At 33.2% G+C, this 19934-nt stretch overlaps 2 protein-coding genes across 2 annotated transcripts in view; one reads left to right on the top strand and one right to left on the bottom strand.

Annotated features, from left to right (window-relative positions):
• Nucleotides 1–6883: 6883 nt before the first annotated feature.
• On the bottom strand, nt 6884–8297 carry LOC129945589 (inositol monophosphatase 1). The gene is made up of 4 exons (XM_056055418.1): nt 7999–8297; nt 7782–7915; nt 7353–7718; nt 6884–7282 (listed from the first exon to the last, which is right to left on the bottom strand). The coding sequence occupies exons 1-4, from the start codon at nt 8083–8085 to the stop codon at nt 7018–7020; spliced, it is 852 nt and encodes a 283-aa protein (XP_055911393.1). The 5' UTR covers nt 8086–8297; the 3' UTR covers nt 6884–7017.
• Nucleotides 8298–18232: 9935 nt separating this feature from the next.
• The window catches only part of LOC129944236 (acetyl-coenzyme A synthetase), a 34719-nt gene continuing 33017 nt past the window's right edge, over nt 18233–19934 (top strand). The window contains exon 1 of the mRNA XM_056053546.1: nt 18233–18803. Within this exon, the coding sequence (XP_055909521.1) occupies nt 18493–18803 (311 nt within the window). The 5' untranslated portion in view covers nt 18233–18492. The remainder of the gene's footprint in view (nt 18804–19934) is intronic.

Here is a 19934-nt window from a genome sequence, read left to right as displayed (position 1 = left end):
TCGTAAATTAAATTACCTTCGGAATTGTTTCCATCTTCGAAATTCTTGATTTCGAAAGTATGTCGTTGACTTCTTATGTCAATAGGCAAAGTTGTAGCTTTCAAAAACAGTGCAAAAGTCTTAGCGTTTCCAATTTCGTCGATTCGAAATATTTCAATATATTTTCGACGTTAGACAAAAACGCCTTAAGTTGAAAGCTGATCAAACGGAATCGATGAACTTAAAACGTTAATATCAAAACAATTATGAATTATTCCATCTTACTATCTTAAAACAAAATCAAAACGATAATTAGCAGTTGTTCTAGACTCAAGTTGTTAGTATTAAACGAAAGCGACAACAAAGACCGTTATATCGAACTTCGAACTTTTTAACCCTACGCCACAAATATAATAATTAAATTAATTTTTAAATAATTTATTCAGTGATGAGATGGGAAATCCAAGAGTGTTTTTTTTTTGTTATGCTTATTTTTTTACAGGCCTAAAATTTGTCAAAAAAGGCTCGAAGCTTTTAAACCTGGTTGTGAATTATTATAAATATATGATACAAAATAGGTTTTGCTGTTTAACTTTCTTCGCATTTTTAAAAATAAAACTATCAATTTTTATTTTTCAATTTTACTTCACCAACTAACTCTACGGGATTTAAATTTAAACAAAAAAACATTAAAATTTACTAAGTATTTAAGTAATCAACAATGTAGCGGTGCTATTTTAACCCTGTTTATAAGCAAACAAAAAGTTTAAAAAAAAGAAAACATTCAAATCAATTTACACATATTTAATTCCTGGTGTACCTTAAATTTTAATATTAAAAAAAATTAGATAATTTAAATGAAATAAAATTAGTTTTCTTTTTTTATTTAATTATTATATTTATATTTAAAATCTGTGTGTCTATGTAAATTTGTGTAGTTTATTAAAAAAATACCGAAGCAAACAAAATATAAATAATATTATTGATTTAAGAACAAGACTATAATATCACTTTAAATAGATAAATAAAATTTTACAGTTACTTAAAGTAACTTTAAACAAATAGCTTCATACAAAAATAAAATATGTGTCAAATTTTAATAAGAAAAAAATAAAATATTCAAAATAAAATTTTGCATGCAACAAATTTAATTTTTTTTTAAATATACAAACTATATTGCAATACAAAAAAAAATAAAATTAAATATTATATTGTTATAAACAATATAATAATAATTTTCAATCAACTATACTTCGCAGTGATATAAATCTTGTACTAATTCTTGTGCAAATAAAATACAACATAAATTATACTAGATAAATAAAAAATAGTTATTAGAAAATCGAAAAATTTTATGAATTATTCAAAATTTAAATTTATTAATTAAAAAATAACAACAAAAATGAAAGACAACAAAAAGCCGAAAATGTATAAGTTTAAACTAGGAAACAAAAAATAATAAAACAAAAATATAAAAATGGATGATAATGATGATGCGTAGAATATAAATGTATGTAGTTAAATAAATTAATAAATAAAAAAAAAAGATAGCCGTTCAGAATATACAACATGCATAACTGTAAGGATTTTTAGAAAATGATATGAAATAAATCATGGAAGACTTATATTTGCTCAAATGGGTTATTTAGTGTTTTATTGATTGACAAAAAAAAGTAAAAAAGTTAACAAGGGGTTATCCCATTAAAGCCCGTATTTTTGTATGTTAAAATGTTTGCATAATATTTGGTCAGAGTGTTGTAAATAGGTTCTAGAACCTAAAAAAAAATTTTAAAAATGTATGCTGCTACATTTGTTTGGAAATTCTAGATGCCATATGGCATCGGTGGCATTCCACTTGCCCGCTATCTATAGATTAGAAAATAAATGGGCAGGTTCAGGCCACATAAGGGACTTGAAAGTAAGGCAAGTTTCTAATATCTGATTGGCCAGCTGCCAAAAAAATGCCTTCCAATTCAGGCAACTTTATTGGAAAGTTGTCTGGAAAGTTAGTCAAGAAAAATCCCCCTAACTATCAAATGAAGTCAAGCTATTATGTCAAAATGACAACTGATAATTTTTTTTTCATTCAAGTGAAAGCTGAGCTTTACTACTCTATAATTTATTTATTTTCTGCACAATTGCATTTAATGTTTTCTGTAAAAGGGTTCCTTGCCAATTTAAAAAAGAAATAAGTAATATTTCTTTACAATACACAAGACAAATCGTAATGGACTTTTGCAGCTTGTCCGAAGAGTGTTTAATAGGCAATGTGTTTGGTAGTTCTTGTACTATGATCTTAAAGTAGAGGTTTGTGAAGTAAAGTTCTGAATTTGAAATTCATGACACTTGGAAAACTAAGTAGTTGCCTTGGTCAAAATTTACCTTCCAGAAGGTCCGGGATTTTTTCGTAACACAGTATACCTTGTCAAATACGTTTCCACGTCTGAAAGTCAGTTGCGTTTTTTTTTTTAGAATCCAAGAATTTAAATGACTGCATTGATCATATAAGAAAAATTCCCGTACCACAATTTCTTGTTTGCGATATACATTTATATTTTAAACGATTATATTTCTCCCATTCCTTTGTTGGAGAGGTGCATCATTGAAGGCATTTGAACCGTAACGTTTTTTTTTCAATTCCGGAGAGTAACGTTTTACATGTTGCTTTCACTCCAAATTTTGTAGACCCGGCCGTAACAACACCATTGTCTCTCCAACGAACATACAAAATCTCATCGTTTTGTTCCATTACACTGGCGACTTGGCTACTTGGCTACTTTTCAAACTCAGCTCTACTAGGAAGGGTAAGTTGTGAAGTTTTCTTTTTTTATAATTTACAGGCGCCCAAGGGTTTCTGAACATCAATATTGGAAGGAAAAACAGAGTTGGCTAATTTATTTAAGAAAGAATCTCTATACTTGACCGTACTCCCGAAATTGAGCTCAAGGGTAAACTGATGAGCATTCCTTGAAGTGCGAGTATTACTGCCGAATCGTTTTAGGGGTGGAATGCAATTGGCTTATTCGACAGAACATTGTTTATAAAAATATCGATAAAACATTGCGGCGGTGTTCTAGCGATGTAAATGTTTCGATTATAGTTCTATCGCCTATCATTTTAAAGCCCTTTTTTGTATTCTAATCAAGAGATTTAAACTTGTTTTAGAGGCACCTGCCCAGATATGCGAATTATATTCAAGCTTTGGACGGATGAAGGCTTTGTAAATTACAGCCAGATCAGAAGGGTGAAAAATTTCTTGCACCGTCGGAGAAATCCTAAGCACCTGGCAGCATTTTTGGCAATATCAAATATATGATCAATTTATAAAAGGTGATCTGTGATACTCATACCCAGAACTGACAGTGATTAGTTTCCTGGATGCAAGTACCACTTATAGATAGTGGCATCGGGGGTGTGTTTCTCTTTAACGACAGGAGACAGCATTGATTTTTTGAAGCATTAAATTCTACACGGTTTCTGGCTCCCCAAGATCCACATCCGAAGGACAAGGCTGTGAATCTAGAAACAAGTATAAGAAGATGATGGTATTGGCGTCGGTGAAACAGTTTAATGGATTAGAAGTGGCAGACATAAGATCATTTATGAATATAAGAAAGAGAGTCGGAGACAAAACGGAGCCCTGGGGAACACCAGCATTTATTTTATGAATTTCAGACTAAGAACCATCCAATACAACTTGTATTGAACGGTTAGAAAGGTAATTTCTAATCGAACGAAGAAGAGATTCATCAATACCAAAAGCAATTTTCGATAAGAGAGCTTGGTGCCAAACTCTATCAAATTCTTTTGAAATATCAAGTGCAATAATCTTACTTTCTCCAAAACGATGTAAAAATTTCTTCCACTATTCGGTGAAATAAACCATGAGATCACCAGTGGACCTATTGCTACGAAAGCCATACTGTCGGTCATTAAGAAGCTTGCGTTCTTCGAGATATTTCTTGAGCTGATAATTAATCAGCCTGTCGTTTACGCCTCAAGAACAGGAGGATTCATGACACTTTCCGATTTCATCGAATTAACAGCAAACTGTGCTTCAAGCAAATTGGCTTTATCAATCGAGCTTACATAGCGAGTGTCATTGTGGACGAGCGTTGGAACCCAGGATGACGTGGTATTTCGTACGCTTTTTACGAATGACCAGAAATTTTGACTACCTTTGGGACATTTTAATATTTTTTGCCTTAATTTCTGATCATGCAAAAATTTAGTTCGTCGAATATGACCATTGCAAGTCTTTCTAGCATGTTTGAACTTATTCCGGTTTTCCAGTCGGGTTGGTTTTATAACAACGGAAACTTACATCTCTGAACCTAATAACCTCTTTACAGCTCGAATCAAACCATGAATTCTCTTTGGGGTTTGATAGATTTCACCCTATTCAGGATAAAGTTTCTCATTACACAAAGAATTAAATTTGAAGCCATATCTTCGCTGGAATTTACGTCTTATGAAAACAAGCTGCTGTTTTCGTTTTTGTTCCGATGAAAGCTTTGGTTTTTTCTTATTTTTAGTGAGCTCAGAATTTACATTTTTTCTGCAAAACTTTTTCCGGATGATGATTTATATATTCTATTTTCTCGAAAAGTTCCAGTAGCAGAGTAATTGTGTGCTCTCAAATAACAAAAAAGGCTTGGCCCTTAATAGATTTCAAAATTTACCTGGTACTTGTGGGGAGAATTTACACACCAGGCTTTGAATCCGAATCTGATTGGCTTACCTCTGATGAATTGCTTCATTGGATTCCTGCTAAAATACTTTCGTCATAATCAATATCTTGATTCGGCACGAAATAAGTGTACGCAGCTTCCACACCTTGTCGGAAGAATCAAAATCCGCATCATTCAGCACAGTTTATATACATACATATTTTAAAATGGACAAAAATCCATTTTGGCGCATAGCGTTGCTGACCATTTCATCATACATGTCAGACTTCTGATCCCAATAATCACGACAGGAAGGCAAAATAGAATTAAAATTCCGAAAAAAAAACATTTAACTTCTTCGACTGTTATGGGAGTAACATCAGTTACATATTTTTGACACATGTATTTTTGTGTTTCTTCTCGTAAATGCTCCCATACTTTTTCATCGAAAAACTCCTCGAAAACTTCAGTTGGTGTTTTGTTCTTATAGGCTTCCGAATTTCTGCGAGCGGAAATTCGGTGCTTTCCGAGTTTTAAAAATCACCCTCTACCCACGAAGAAGTCAGTCCCGTTTCCTTTTTCTCCATCCGAGATTTCAACCATTTTGAACTCTGATCGGAGAGATTTGCACCGGTGTTGACGTTGATGGATCCGTGCGTCCGTGCCACCGACTATTTGGTTAGCAAAATGGATTTCCGCTGGGGCTAGCAGTTGTTTTCTAGATAAATAAGTGTCGAATGTCCTGGACCTCATCTTCCTCGTTGCCGGATTCTTCATCGGTGAGAACACAAGGCTCAGGAGGTTCTATATATAAATATCAACAGGAGCATTGCTGTCAGTTGCATCCGAAAATAATGCATCCTGCAGCGAAAATCCAGGTCTGCAAAGATTAATTGGAATAATACCTATAAATTCTCATAAGATATCATGCAAAATAATAGCACATCATCATAAATGTGGTCTTCCCCAAGACACAAAAACCAATATACTCGATGTTTTTATCTTGTGTCAGGTGAAATAATATATTTAGATAATCAAATAATGGAAAAAATACCGTAGATGCAAGTTTTGGTTACTTACACAAGCGATTTTCGCAGAGACTCTATTTCCACATATTCGTCCATTTTTAAAACTAGCTTACACTTCAGTGAATCACTTTCGACCTATTAATGTTGAAAATAACACTTCTTACATAGGAAAGGTTCAGACGACATAAGGGACTTAAAATTAAGGTAAGTTTCTACCATCTGATTGGCCAGCTGTCAAAAAATTGCTTTCCAATTAAGTTAACTTTATTATAATTTCGACTGGAAAGTTAGTCAAGAAAAATCCCCCTAACTATCAAGTCAAGTCCACTCATGTCAAAATGACAACTGATCATGTTTTTTCATTCAATTGAAAGCTGAGCTTTACTACTCTATAATTTATTTATTTTCTGCACAATTCCATTTAATGTTTTTTGTAAAAGGGTTCCTTGTCAATTTAAAAAAGAAATAAGTAATATTTCTTTACAGTACAAAAAACAAATAGTAATGGACTTGTGGATTGTCCGAGGAATTTTTTGCATACAATAACGTGTTTGGTCGTTCTTGTACTATGAACTTAAAGTAGAGGTTTGTGAAGTAAATTTCTGAATTTGAAATTCATGACACTTGAAAAACTAATTAGTTGCCTTGGTCAAAATATGCGTTCAAAGAATGAAGTTGCTTGCAAATGAAGTCCCTTATGTTGCCTGAACCTGCCCATGCTAATTAGATAAGAAAATAACGGAATTAGATCAGCCGGTCCAAAAGAATTGGAAAAACGGATATATTTCCGTTTCTTTTGTGATGCCGAAATGAAGAGCATTCCCTCAGATATTCAGAATATAAGCAAAACTTCAAAGCGAAGATTCTATTTGTAATTGTTTTGGTTATGGAGGCTACTCGAACAATAATTGATTTTATATGAAAAAATAATTCCCACCTTTCCTTGCATTAACTTTTCCTTTATTACAATAGTTGAATTCGAATACATAATGACCTGTACCAAGAATCTCCTGAGCAATTTCTTTTTCCTCGGAACATTTCTTGAACATTATTTACGTTTCAAAACTTCCCGAAGTACCTACAATTTATTCGCAATTCAAGTCATATTCAAGTCAACCTCTGAATAGACACACAATTGAAAAGCCAATTGGACAAATTTCGTATTCATCTGATGACTCAATGCCTCCATGATTAAGAAACAAAACATGAAGTTATTAGTTATATATTTATTAACAAATTTTTGTTAAATTCAATTATTTAAAACATAAACAAATTTAGCATTCCATCAACATGCATTCATATTTCTTGGGTATATTTATTATATACCTATTCCTTTTAATTTAATCATCTCTGGGTTGAGGATAGAACTGTGTAAGATTTTTAGCAATTTCTTGAGCTAACTCCATACTAGAAGCCGCTATTACTCGTCGCGACATCATATCGAATTCTCCGCCAGCTGGATCGATTGTTACTCCTCCAGCTTCACGAACAATCAAATCTCCAGCAGCAACATCCCAAGCATGAATACCAAACTCATAGTTGACATCAGCTGCACCCATTGCAACCATGACCATATTTAAAGCAGCCGAACCAAGAGAACGAATGCTGTAAAAGAAAAATAGTTTCTACCTTATCATAAGAGGCTTCGAAAGATTTTCTTTAAGTATTAGCTTACCCATGAACTAAAGCTGCCATTTTATTGAAATTTTCTATAACAACCTTTAACTTCTCTGGATCACGTGTTGTTCCAAATTCGCTAGTTACCAGAGCTTTTTTTGGATCCTTTTCACCACTAACGTTAATTAGTTTATCATTATAGAATGCACCCTCTCCACGGATTGCTGTGAATTTCTGATTCAACATTGGATTGTAAACAATTCCAATTTCAGTAACTTGATTTATGACCAGAGCAATAGAGATACAAGAATGTGGGAAGCCATGAACAAAGTTCATTGTACCATCAACAGGATCGATTATCCAAGTGGGAGCATCTGTAAGTCTTGCAGTAACACCACCGGCGCTCTCCTCTTCTCCAATAAATCTATTTATATAAAAATTACGCAATTCTTAAAACGTAGATTAATTTTTCTTAAAAAAAAATTACTTGTGAGATTTAAATTGAGCCTTCAAACCATTCATCAACAATTTCTCGACTTGTTTATCTGTTTCGGTTACAAGGTCAATGTCACCTTCTTTGCAAACGAAACTCTTCCGGCTGTTTTTACGCTCCAAAATAATCTTCATTATAAAAGAGAAAACAAAATTTCATAAGATAAGATAAAACATATCCCAAAAAACAAATTGAAAAAAAGATAACACACATTTCCAGCTTTGTAAACTAGTTCCAGAGCAACTTCAAAACATTTCTGGACATCTTTATCGTCTTCAGCCATTGTTGTTGAACTCATTTATGAAGAAACTACTTGGAATGGATGTTTGATTTAAGTGAACAAAGTTATGGGAGTGGAAGTATGGCAGTGATAAATGCACGCAAAGATTTGCTTTAATTCAATTAATGGAAAAATACCGAGGGGTAGATAATTTAATTGAAAAACAATACACACCACGAAAGCCGAACGTTCTGCGAATACTTAAAAGTAAGTGCCGAAATAGGTTAAGAAAAATCCTGTACTTTTTCATTTGACAATTGTAAATTGTAAACAAAATTGTGTCGATTCACAATTGGTTGTTTTGAAGACCATACAAATGTTTGTTAATTCACAATAAGAATTCAAGATGTATTCAAAGCAAATTTATAGGGTAAGTGCACAGACTATGGAGGTTTCAACTAAACTGGAACGTATGTGAATTTACAAAATTTTAAATTTAATTGTTATTAGTTCCATGACATATGATTTTACTTGTAATTTTCCTTTTTTCTGTCAAATACTCACTTTAGGCTTTGCTTGAATTAAACCTTAGCGTTTTATTTCATACTTAAAGAAGAAGTGAGGCAAGATTTTTTTTAATTTGTTTGTAATCCATTTAAAATAATATATAAGAACAATTTTTGTCAACAGGAACATAGTTATGCAGTGTTAAGCATTTATGGAGGCTCTAGTTAATGTTTCGTGAATTCATATTTAAAGAAAACATTGTACGTTTTATTCATTACAATATTGTGTAGAGTACTTTTATAAAGATTGTCACCAAGCCCTAAACGCCTTACATTAAAACGCATGTACTAGAATTCAAGGTTACATATTTTGTAGCATTTAAACAAAGTTTTTGAGAACAATTTAATCACAATATAAAAAATACTACTTTAAAAAAAAAAGACCAAAACAAAAACATTTTAAAACTTTAAACGCAGATTTTGAAGACTTTTAAATAGAATTCTTGAACATTTTTTGCTTTATCTGAGCGAGCCTTACAATTGACTAATAATATTTCCATCTATTGGGAAATGATTTCTTGAAATCTTAAAAATACAAATTGTTCGTAAAAATGGCACAATCAAATGGAAACTCAAAACCACTATTTGAAAAAGTTAAATGTGTATTTATTGATTTATTTACGAAATGTTAAGCTTTTGAAAAAAACTATTTTGTTTTAAAAATCTGAAGAGAATTTACTACAACAAATCAAAACTTTTAAGACATAAGTATATATTAAGTAAGGAAAAGTCGTTTCGATACAATAAAGGTTCTCGCTTAAAAGGCTGCCACGTTTTTTTATCTTAATTGCTCGAAATCTTGCCTTATCTTTCAAACTTACACGTCAAACATAATAATTGACGAAACAAGTTCTAGTCTCGATTGAAATTTGAGTTTTTTTTTAAATAAATTTTATTTAGATATCAATAAACTCAATTTATTAAAGATTTTATGTAACCATCTTAATTCGAGTTCTGAACTATTATAAACTCGGAATCGACACGCCTTTGAAACTAGTTTTACAATTTATATATGTAGTTTTAAAGCCTTTTTATGTGACACCGATTTGTTCCATTAATTTTCTAAAAAGGCTTTAAATTAAATTGAATTGGGTGGCGCAACAGTCCGTTTGAGAACTAGGGCCTAGTGACTGACAACTCTTAACCATCCCTGTGTGCGAGTAATGTTGTCAGAGATGGAAGGGACCTACAGTTTATATGCCGAATCCGAACGGCAAATTTGAAAAAGCACTTTTCATGACAAGAATTACTCTTGGAGAATTCGTCAATTTCTCGCAAGAGGCAGTACCCGTGAAAAAACTTTAGGTGGTATAGGCAGGGATTGAACCCAAGACCTCTCACATGACAGTCCAATGCACTAACCATCATGCCACGGGTACTACTTTCTTTTCACAACTCCTGTTGATTATTGTTTTCTTTGTCGAGACTCCATTCTTCAAATCTTTCTTAAGATTTTCGATAGGATTTAGATCCGGAGATTAAGAAGGCCATTGCAAACCTGCACATTATTTTGCTGAAACCACCTGGTGACCACCTTAGCAGTGTGCTTGGGGTCGTTATCTAGCTGGTAGGTCCACACTAAAGGCATATTTTCTTCGGCATATAAAAGAAATATAGTGTCTAAAGTGTCCAAATAGGTTTGCTTGGTTATAATACTTTTTAATCAGTAGATAGGACCTACTCCAGCATACGAAAAACAACTCCAGATTTTGATATTTACGCCACCATGCTTAACTGTTTTTATGATGTTCTTAGGTTTCAGCTCTTCATTGGTCCTCCTTCTCACATAAAGTCTGCCATCACAAACAAATAAATTTCTCTTGGTTTCTTCACTAAAGAGAACATTTTGCCAATTTCTTCAAGTCGATTGTGAAAGCTTTACTTTTGCAAACCGTATACGCTGCTTTGAAACTGGCTTCGTTGGTCGAAGCCAGTGAAGCTATTTGGAAGTTGGAGCATAGGTTAGGTTAGGTTCACGTGGCTGCGGATTAAAAATCCACACACTTAGGCCAAGAAAGGCCCGTTGTATTACCACATGAATCTGGAGAATTACTTCTAACTAGTCGAACCATTTTTGAGCTTTTTATAAAGCGAAGAAGATTTTTGATATCCTTTTTAGCTAGTTCACTGGGATTATCAAAAGAGTAGTCCCCCAGATGAAGTGAAAGAGCAGGGCAAGTGCATAGGAGGAGATGAGAGATTGTTTCCTCTTCTTCTTCGTCCATACAGCTCCTACAGAAGTCATTTGAGGCTACGCGAAGTCGAATTGCGTGTCTGCCTATGAGACAGTGTCCCGTAAGGACACCTATTAGGGAGCTAATATGAAGTCTGCTTTGAGATAACAAGTCTTTAGAGCGCTTTATGTCCAGTGAAGACCATATGAGTTTTGTGGCTGCGAATGTTGGTAAATTGTACCACCTAAAGTTTGCTATCGCAAAAGCTGTTTCTTTTAGCATAAGTTTACATGTATAGCTATCGGTTTACCTATCTTCTCCCTTTCAGGTGAAATAGGTATGACGGTTCCATTTTTAGCGAGTTCATCGGCTCTACAATTACCTGTGATGTCTCTGTGGCCCGGCTCCCAACAGATGTGAATGTTAAATTGCTGCGCCATAAGAGACGATCGACAATCGAGGGCCGTTAAAGATTTGGTCGAGACACCGTCAAGGGATTTGATAGCAGCTTGACTGTCAGAGAAGATGCGGATATTAGAACTTGATATCACTTTTTCTTTTAGCCAGGAGAGAACCTCTTTGATCGCTAAAATTTCCGCTTGAAAGACGCTACAATGATTAGGGAGGCGGAATGAGATGCTTAGATTAAGCTTTTCTGAGTACAAACTACTACCAACTCCCTCATTTGTCTTGGATCCATCTGTATAAAAATGAATACTTTTGTTATCCAGGAGTTTTTTGTCTTCCCATTCATCTATGGATGGAATGGATACCTGGAAGTTTTTTCCAAATAGGGGTTTAGGTATAGTGTAGTCTATGTACTTTGGTATAGAACCAAAGAGGTTCAAAATGATGGAGTGCCCCACATTGTTGTTGGTCCAGTGAGATGAGGCGTCGAGTCTTATCGCTGTACTCGCTGCCACTTGTTTACTGAAGATGTCAAGGGGTGTCAGATGGATGAGAGTGTCTAACGCTGCTGAGGGTGTGGTTCTCAATGCCCCGCCTATGCAGAGACATGCAGTGCGCTGGACTCTGCTGAGTTTGTCGCAGTATGTGACTTTCTCCAGTGCAGTCCACCATACTGCAACCCCGTACATAACTATTGGTCGGATGACCGATGTGTATAGCCAGTTGCGAGGTTGAAAACCCCATTTGCTTCCTATGGCTTTCTTGTAAAGAAAAAGAGCTGCTGTAGCTTTTTTAACTCTTTTCTGAATATTAGATTTTCAACTTAATTTTTTGTCCAATATCAGACCAAGGTATTTGGTTTCATTGGTAAAAATTAGTGGTATATCTTTTATTGAAGGAGGTCCAATTACTGGGATCTTGTATTTCCGTGTGAAAAGGACGAGGTCTGTTTTTTAAGGATTAATACTCCGCAGTGATCAGCCCATCTAGTGAGCATATTGAGTGCATTTTGGAGGAGGTCTCTCAGTGTATTAGGATGTTCCCCTGTGACGGTGATAGCAACATCATCGGTCGTCATAGCAGAAGTGATAGCGGATGTGTCAACGTTGTTGAAAGCGCCCTCAATATCCAAGAAGGCCACCATAGTGTATTCCTTTTTCTCTAGGGAGTATTCGATAGTTCTTACCTGAGTGTGCAAGGCTGTTTCTACCCGTTTCCCTTTGCAGTACGCATGCTGAGACATTGATAGTCTCTTCTCAATGTTGTTACGTATATGGATATCGATCAATCGTTCCAGAGTTTTGAGAATGAAAGATGATAGGCTAATAGGTCTTAGGTTCTTAGGGTTGACATGCGAGCATTAGCCCGCCTTGGGAATGAAAACTACCTTTACATCCCTCCATCGCTGAGGTATATAGACCAGATTTATACAACTTTTGAAGATCATCTCAATGATGGGCGAAGTTATCTCAATGGTATATTGTAGCTCAGCTGGTACTATTTGATCTGGACCTGGAGATTTGTAAGGTTTGAAACTATTCAGAGCCCATGTCAATTTTTCTTTTGTAACCAGACCTTGAGGAAAAAATAAGTTAATACCCGACCCAGGACTGTTTGTTGTATTAACGGATTGGGAGCTATCCGGGAAGTGGGTGTCTAATAGTAGGTTTAGCGTTTCTTCGCAAGAGTTAGTCCATGTACCATCTTAGTTTTTAAGACAACTAGGCATGGTTGGATTTGTCGAGAAAATCTTTCTTATCCTTGATGCCTCCGAGGATTCTTCTATGGAGTTACAGAAGGATCTCCATGAGGATCCTTTGACTTTTTGAGGGATTCCTTATAGGAGTCCCAATCTTGGGGATGTCTAGTCTTTTTTGCTCGATTGAAAAGCCTTCTACAGCCTTTCCTGAGTATATCTAGTTCAGCAGCCCACCAATATGGTTTCTTCTTTCCCCGCACTGTAGTGAGAGGGCAGGCAGTTTCCATGGCTTTATTGAGGGCTGCTGTAAGCTCATCGACCTTTTGATCGAGTTCAAGAGCGCACAAGGGCGGATCCGAAAGTTCTGGTTTAATCAGATTTTTCAGAGTCGCCCTATATTTTGGCCAATCTGTTTTCCTATAATTCCGGAATTGGATCGGTTTTGGGGTCCCTTCAATAAGTGTGAATTGGATGTACATATCTATGATCGGAGAACAAGTTCTGCTTTGATACTCTCCAATTCAATATTTTATTTGAGAGATTTAACGAGACAAGAGTCAAATCTAAAACTTCTTGTCGATTTTTTGTGACGATAGTTGGTTCACTACCTAAAGTTGGAGCATAGGCTTTAGAAAAATAATTCAGGTGCAATAATCAAATGAACAAAATGTTAATAAAAAGAATTCTTTTTCACTTTTGTTTACCAGCAGCCGACTGTCAGAACTTGTCAATTTTTTTTGAAAGCTGACAGAACTGTACAGCTCTGCACTTGGAGATCTCCGAAAAAACACGTTTCACTTCAGCTATGTACTAGGCTTTAGTTGGAGAATCGTTCTTCCTTGGAGCACTTATTTAAAATCAAGTGTACTTTAAACACTTAAACACTAGTCTAAAGGTAATTAAATAAATACATTGCGATCGAAAGTGAAAAAGACCAGAAACCATGCAATTCTACACAGCACTCTTATTTTTGTTTACCATTGCAAATCTGACATATGTAAATAAAATGTATCGTACATTGCAAGTGATTGTCATTAATAGTTGGTAGCACTGGAAATATTTTACAATCAAGTCAAAGAAAATTCGTAAGCATAATTTGCTCCAATTAAAAAGGTTGATGACATAGATTCTATTATGAGAAGAAAACAAATTATCCACTCTTATTATTTGTGGCCACCAATTTGTGTATCATTATTTACTGTGCAATGTAACATTTGCTTAAGAAATATCAGGTATGAACAAAAAATATGAAAAACCAAAGTATTTGAATTTCTAGAAATCTTTACCAAACTTTTTTTTAAGTTTTATGTTTATTTGTTTGTTTCTCATGTTTCTCAAATAAAAATGATCTTATTCATCACGATTTTAGGACGTGTATTCCATAACTCTATTAAAGTTTTTTGTTTTGAAAAAAAATGTCTCCAACGTGGGTTATAGCAGGTCTTATAGGATTTTCTTTTATCACTAGATGACATTTCATTTCTTTTTCAGGTACTTTAAAAATGTTAAATCATACTCAAAACGTTGTTAAATCTTTAAAAAAGTCCAAGAGGTGTAGCTCGATGCGAACACTTTAAGATAACTTAAAATCAAAAGTGGCTGTGACCAATCAATATTTCCATAAACAAACATGATCCACAGAAACACTATCTTTCACACCTAAAATGACAAGTTTTAAAACCCAAATAAAACATTATTGTTGATTTAATTAAGATTAACTAATTTTTATTTTATTTAATTAAAAAAATAAACTTAATAGGCAGACATATATATTTACAAGGATAAACATAAATCCAACTCATTTATACAAATAAAAGAACTATCAATTTGCTAAATCGTCGTTAGATGAATTTATGATTATTATTTAATTAATTTTAACATCTAAGATTTATGACTTGCAAACTTTCGATAAAAAATCGTATTTATCAAATATAAAATCTAAATAATTTTTTTTATTTTCAATTTCACAACATTGTGTAGATAGGTATTGTTATTGTTTTGTTTCTTATTTCATTATGGCAAGATAAAATAATAGCACGCTTTCCGTAGTCATTTCGGCAACTAATCGGCATTTGGTCAGACTAAATTGATTAGAATAACCACTTTCACAGTTATCTACATTTTGATCTCAATTTCAATAAAAAGATACTCAAATATACACAAGTCATCAAACATACTTATGTTATGTAGATAAATATGATATAAAATTGTTGACTTTAAAGTATTTTGAAGATAATAAACATCCTCTTAACTGATTGACGTCAAGCTTCAAGTTGGAAAAAAAGGCTTGTTATTTTTCTCAAATATACATCCACTTAATAATTAAAATACAATAAATCCGCATCCGTTTAGTTAACATCGCTCGTGGCGATAAAGATTTCCGCTTGTAAACAAAGCGAGGAAAAATATAATTAAAACTTTTATATTCTCAATCCATGATTATTGAATTTTGCAAATCATCAAATATTTTGGTTTAAAAAAATTTAAGAAAAGAAATTTCATGATTTGAATTCTTAATCATGAATATATACATTTAAAAAATATACAAAAAGGGTAAACGTGAAAAAATGAATCTAAGAATATTTGAACATATTTTGAAAAAAAAAAAAAATAATTTATTATTTTTCTTCGCTTCTAAGTCGCTTCGCTTTTAAGTCATCTATTCTTTAATGCAACTAGCCCTTCTGTAGGTTCATCAGAAATGTGGAGAAAAATCTTTTAATCAAAGCTGATTCTTTTCTGATATGTTCCAAAAGGTTTCATGACAACTACCAAATCCATTTGTTCAAAATGTAATTGGAACCTTCGGGAACCAGATTTTTGTATTTTGTCGAACTTTGTTATAATAGATGTTTTTATTTTCCTGTTGAAGTAACGAATCAACAGATAGCGTTTGAAAATTAATTATATTTTTCTCCCCCAAATCTCCAAGAGGGCCAGCATAGCTAAAAAAGTGAAATTACTTTAAAGAAAGGCTTTGTATGAAAATTAATATTAATTAGCAGTTTACATCTAGTATGTTAATTTGATGCCTAAGGCCTAAAAATCCCTTTAAGAGCAGTCTTAATAGGGTTTTAACATTAAGTCCAAGGTTTTCGCCGAAAACCTACATTGAAAACTCAAGTTTTCCCATACATTTTTGGTAGACCACAAGTTTTCGTAAACCAAAAGTTTTATATAAAACCTCTCGAAAACTAGTAGCAATTCAAAGTTGAACTAAACAAACAAACCTTTCGAAACATTCAGCGCTCAAATTAATGTAAACAAAACAGCTTATGGCTACTGTCAAAACAAATATTTGAGTTTGAAATAAATTTCGTCGTGGTAAGTAATATTATTTATACAATTTCTTTACAAAATAAGAATTATTGCTTTTTGTTTTTTATTTACAGAATATTGAAGAGAAAAAAAGAAACTTCGGGGGAGTTGCGTGGCAACAGACAAAATTTTGGAAAATTTACCAACTTCGAGAGTCCCCGGTAACTATTTGCGGCACTGGCGGTTCTTTTATGATCCTCCGAGTTTCAAACGCTCTTTGTTAAGGGAGGAACCGAAATTCATTATGGCTATTATGACAACCCCAATAACGAGGAAGACTTGCTCATAGTTCGTAATGACATGACGTTTCCAAGGGATGCGTCTTCGAACTCGTTTGGGAGAGATTTGGGAGATATGAGAAAGGTGATAAGTTCATTGGTGGAGGAGAATAAGTATGAAAGAAAATTTCTGGTGGAGGCTAAGTTGCTGTGGGCTAGGAAAATTTGCGCCAAAACATTCCACACTGTGGGACTCGTTGTTTCAGTGAATAAAACCACAACAGTGGGCTACCGCAACTTGATGAACAGCCTACCAACATCAAGAAGATCTTAAGTACCAGGCGAGTTCTCAAAGGAAGAAACCAAAGAGATAGTCATGGAGAAATTGCAGCCCATCATAACAGCTTCAGTGACCTCTTTGGATGAGTGTGATTTTGGTGCGAATCGGGAACTAGGAATTGACCTTTTCTGTTCCGGCCATAATGACCTACACAAAATTATGCAGACTCTTCTCAAACCCGCCTATAAGTTTCTCGAAAGGCCACAATATATGGCGATTCTGAAGGCACATTTGGCCAACAGAAGCTATAGTCAGCATCATAAGCTCAGTATTTTGGATTGAATTTATTGTGAAAGAAGAAGAAAATGTTTTAAATAAATTTAATTTGTATTGTAACAGTTTTGTTTGTTTTTGATTCTATGATATATTTTCTACACAATTAGCTTCTACTTAGTGAATTGTTTGAACCGGTTACAGTGAACTAGGTCTTGGTGGTTCATGTCGTGAGCCAATTCCACCCGTCCCCAGAACTTCAGTTGAAACTCTTTTTCTAGACGAGCTAGTTAAAATCAATTTGAATTGGTTAGAATTCCTTTTTATTTTCAAAAATAATTCGAGAAGAACAAAACTTTTTACTCATAAATGTTTTCATCAATACAAAATTTGACAGCCGGTGTTAAACAAATTTAAATGTCAAATCAAAACGTGTAAATATTAGGTGTGAACGATTTTCGGGTTTTCGTAAAAATTTTGGCGAAAACCCGGTTTTGGGTTTAGTTTGAAAAGGCTATAATATTTTTTAGCGATTCCGTGTTTTTTCTAGTTTTCTTTTTCCCAAACAAACATCATACATTAAAAATTACAAAACGTTATCCCTATTTGTTTACTTTTTTTAATTTAAGATTGATTTATTGATTTTAACAAGAATTTATAATCATCATCATTCAATGTAATTCTTTTTAAGGTATCAATAAACAGATTTTAAAAAATTGGGTAAGAAATTTTCTGAGATCGCAATTGTTTGAACACGTCTAATGAGAGTACAAACAAAACATCACCTCACATAAATTTAAAAGCGTTCAGTGCAAAAGTACTTACAAAAGCTGTTTTTTACTTAAAAAGCTCAAGTGTAGTTTGATTTTCTGACAAACTGAATCTGTCTCACAGGCTTATTTTAATGTTTGGTGATTCATTGAAGAATTTATTATAAACAAATCATCATTACACAATTTCGCGAACATAAAATCATCTTGGTTAAGTCACTTTTATTTTAAAGAACAAACAATAAAAACAGAACACGCCACCTTGTTGTTTCCCATGTGTTGGTCATTGAATACTTCCATTCTAACATTTTATCAGATTCAAAAACATGACTTAACTTTTTTATTTATTTTTTTTATCTTTCTCTCTGAGAACTTTGGAGAGACATTAAAAAAAAGCTATTTTTTAAAAAAGTAGAAGTATTTACGCAAAAAATAAAGCTCTCTCTTCTTCCCCTTTTATTTTGCAGAGATGAATGAACGACACACTACCGCACTACAGCCAGTCACAGAAACACCTTATATTGAAAATAATAGAAGCGAAACTTTTCAGTTTAGTTCGCGAATTACTCCCTCTTTGGATGGACGGTTTTTTAATTCAAACAAGACGTTAAATAAATTATAGTTATATATAATATTTAAAAAAGAAAAACATTAAATCTAATGCTAAAGTGAAACGGAACTAGCTAAATATTTTATTTTCTATTTAAATTCAAATTTAATGAAAAAAGAAGTGTAACTGACTTAATAAGACAACAACAACAAATAAAAAAATATTCAAAATGCCATCAGAAAAATCAATTTACAATCCGAACTCCTTGATCAGCCGCAATGCATACATTAAGTCCATGGATGAATATCGGAAATTCTATGAAGAATCTTTGGACAATCCAGAAGAATTCTGGTCCCGTGTGGCCAAACAATTCCATTGGGAAACTCAATATGATGCGAAAAAATTCCTGCAGTTTAATTTCAATATATCCAAAGGACCTATTTTCATAAAATGGATGGAAGGTGCTTCAACGAATATTTGCTACAATTTATTGGATAGAAATGTACGCAACGGATTAGGGGAAACTATTGCATATTATTGGTAAGTTTGAAAAAAAGTGTGGTGTTATGGTTCGGGGCTGGTGTGGACGCTGTGTCATGGGGGATGGAAGTAAAAATGAGAGTTGAATTATTGAAATAAATAAAGAAAATCCTTGAATGTCAAGTAGGTAGGCACATAGTCAATACAAAAGGACTTGCATATATGTATCTACTGGTTATCGATTTTTTGCTCATACTGCTGTCGCAATTTATTTTGAATTGTGAACGTGAAATTGTTTGGTGAGTTTAAATCCGAATTCACAACAGACTCACTTTCTTCTGAAGAAAAAAGGAAAACATGAGAAAAAATCAATTATTCATAACAATTGCTTTTGAACCTCTTAAATGTGGATCTTCTCAAATAAGAAGAATTCCTTGTTGGTTTGTTTTAAAATCAATAAAGGAAACAAAAATAGAATACCTTCCTAGATACGAGTATTGATATCATTTTTATAGGTATGAATTTGAAGAAGAAAAAAATCAGAAGTTAATTAAGTTTAGTTATGCAAATATAAAAATATGACAGACACAGACGACTTCTTTTTGAATTTTCATACTTTGAAGTGTTTACAATATTTCCTTATCATTGTTTACTATTTAAACATTTTTATCAATATTTTATGAGTGATGCTTATTATATTATACAGTACCTAACTAGAGATTCATTTTTGATACAATATAAAAATAATAATTATTATATTGCTGAAGAATATAATCAATGAACTGGACGTTTTGTGTTTGACCCATTATATTGAATTCTCATCCATGTTTACTTTATTTTTTGTCTTCGATCTAGTTTGTTGCACTCATTTAAATAAATTTAATTAATGGCTTGTGCGCATTTAATTTATTTTAATATTTTTGTGATTTTATAAAATTCCCTGCGTTTTATGTAAAGTATACAAACTCTAAGTAAAAGAACCTTTTTAAAAGTCAGATCTACTGCGCGACCTAGCTTACGATAGATAAGGTCTAGTCCAGCCCTTTATAAATGTAGAGAGTTGTGGGAAGTTATATTTAGCAAATCTGTATAATATTCCTGTAAACAAATAAATGATAACTATGGAAGTAAATTTTTGTATGCATGCACAATCAATAGAGTTTTTTAAAGTTTTTAGGTTATACATTTTCG

The sequence above is a fragment of the Eupeodes corollae genome, chromosome 2, assembly GCF_945859685.1.
Source record: "Eupeodes corollae chromosome 2, idEupCoro1.1, whole genome shotgun sequence".
NCBI classification, from domain to species: domain Eukaryota; kingdom Metazoa; phylum Arthropoda; class Insecta; order Diptera; family Syrphidae; genus Eupeodes; species Eupeodes corollae.
Note: the sequence above shows the minus strand (reverse complement) of the source record. Positions and strands in the feature narration are given on the sequence as shown.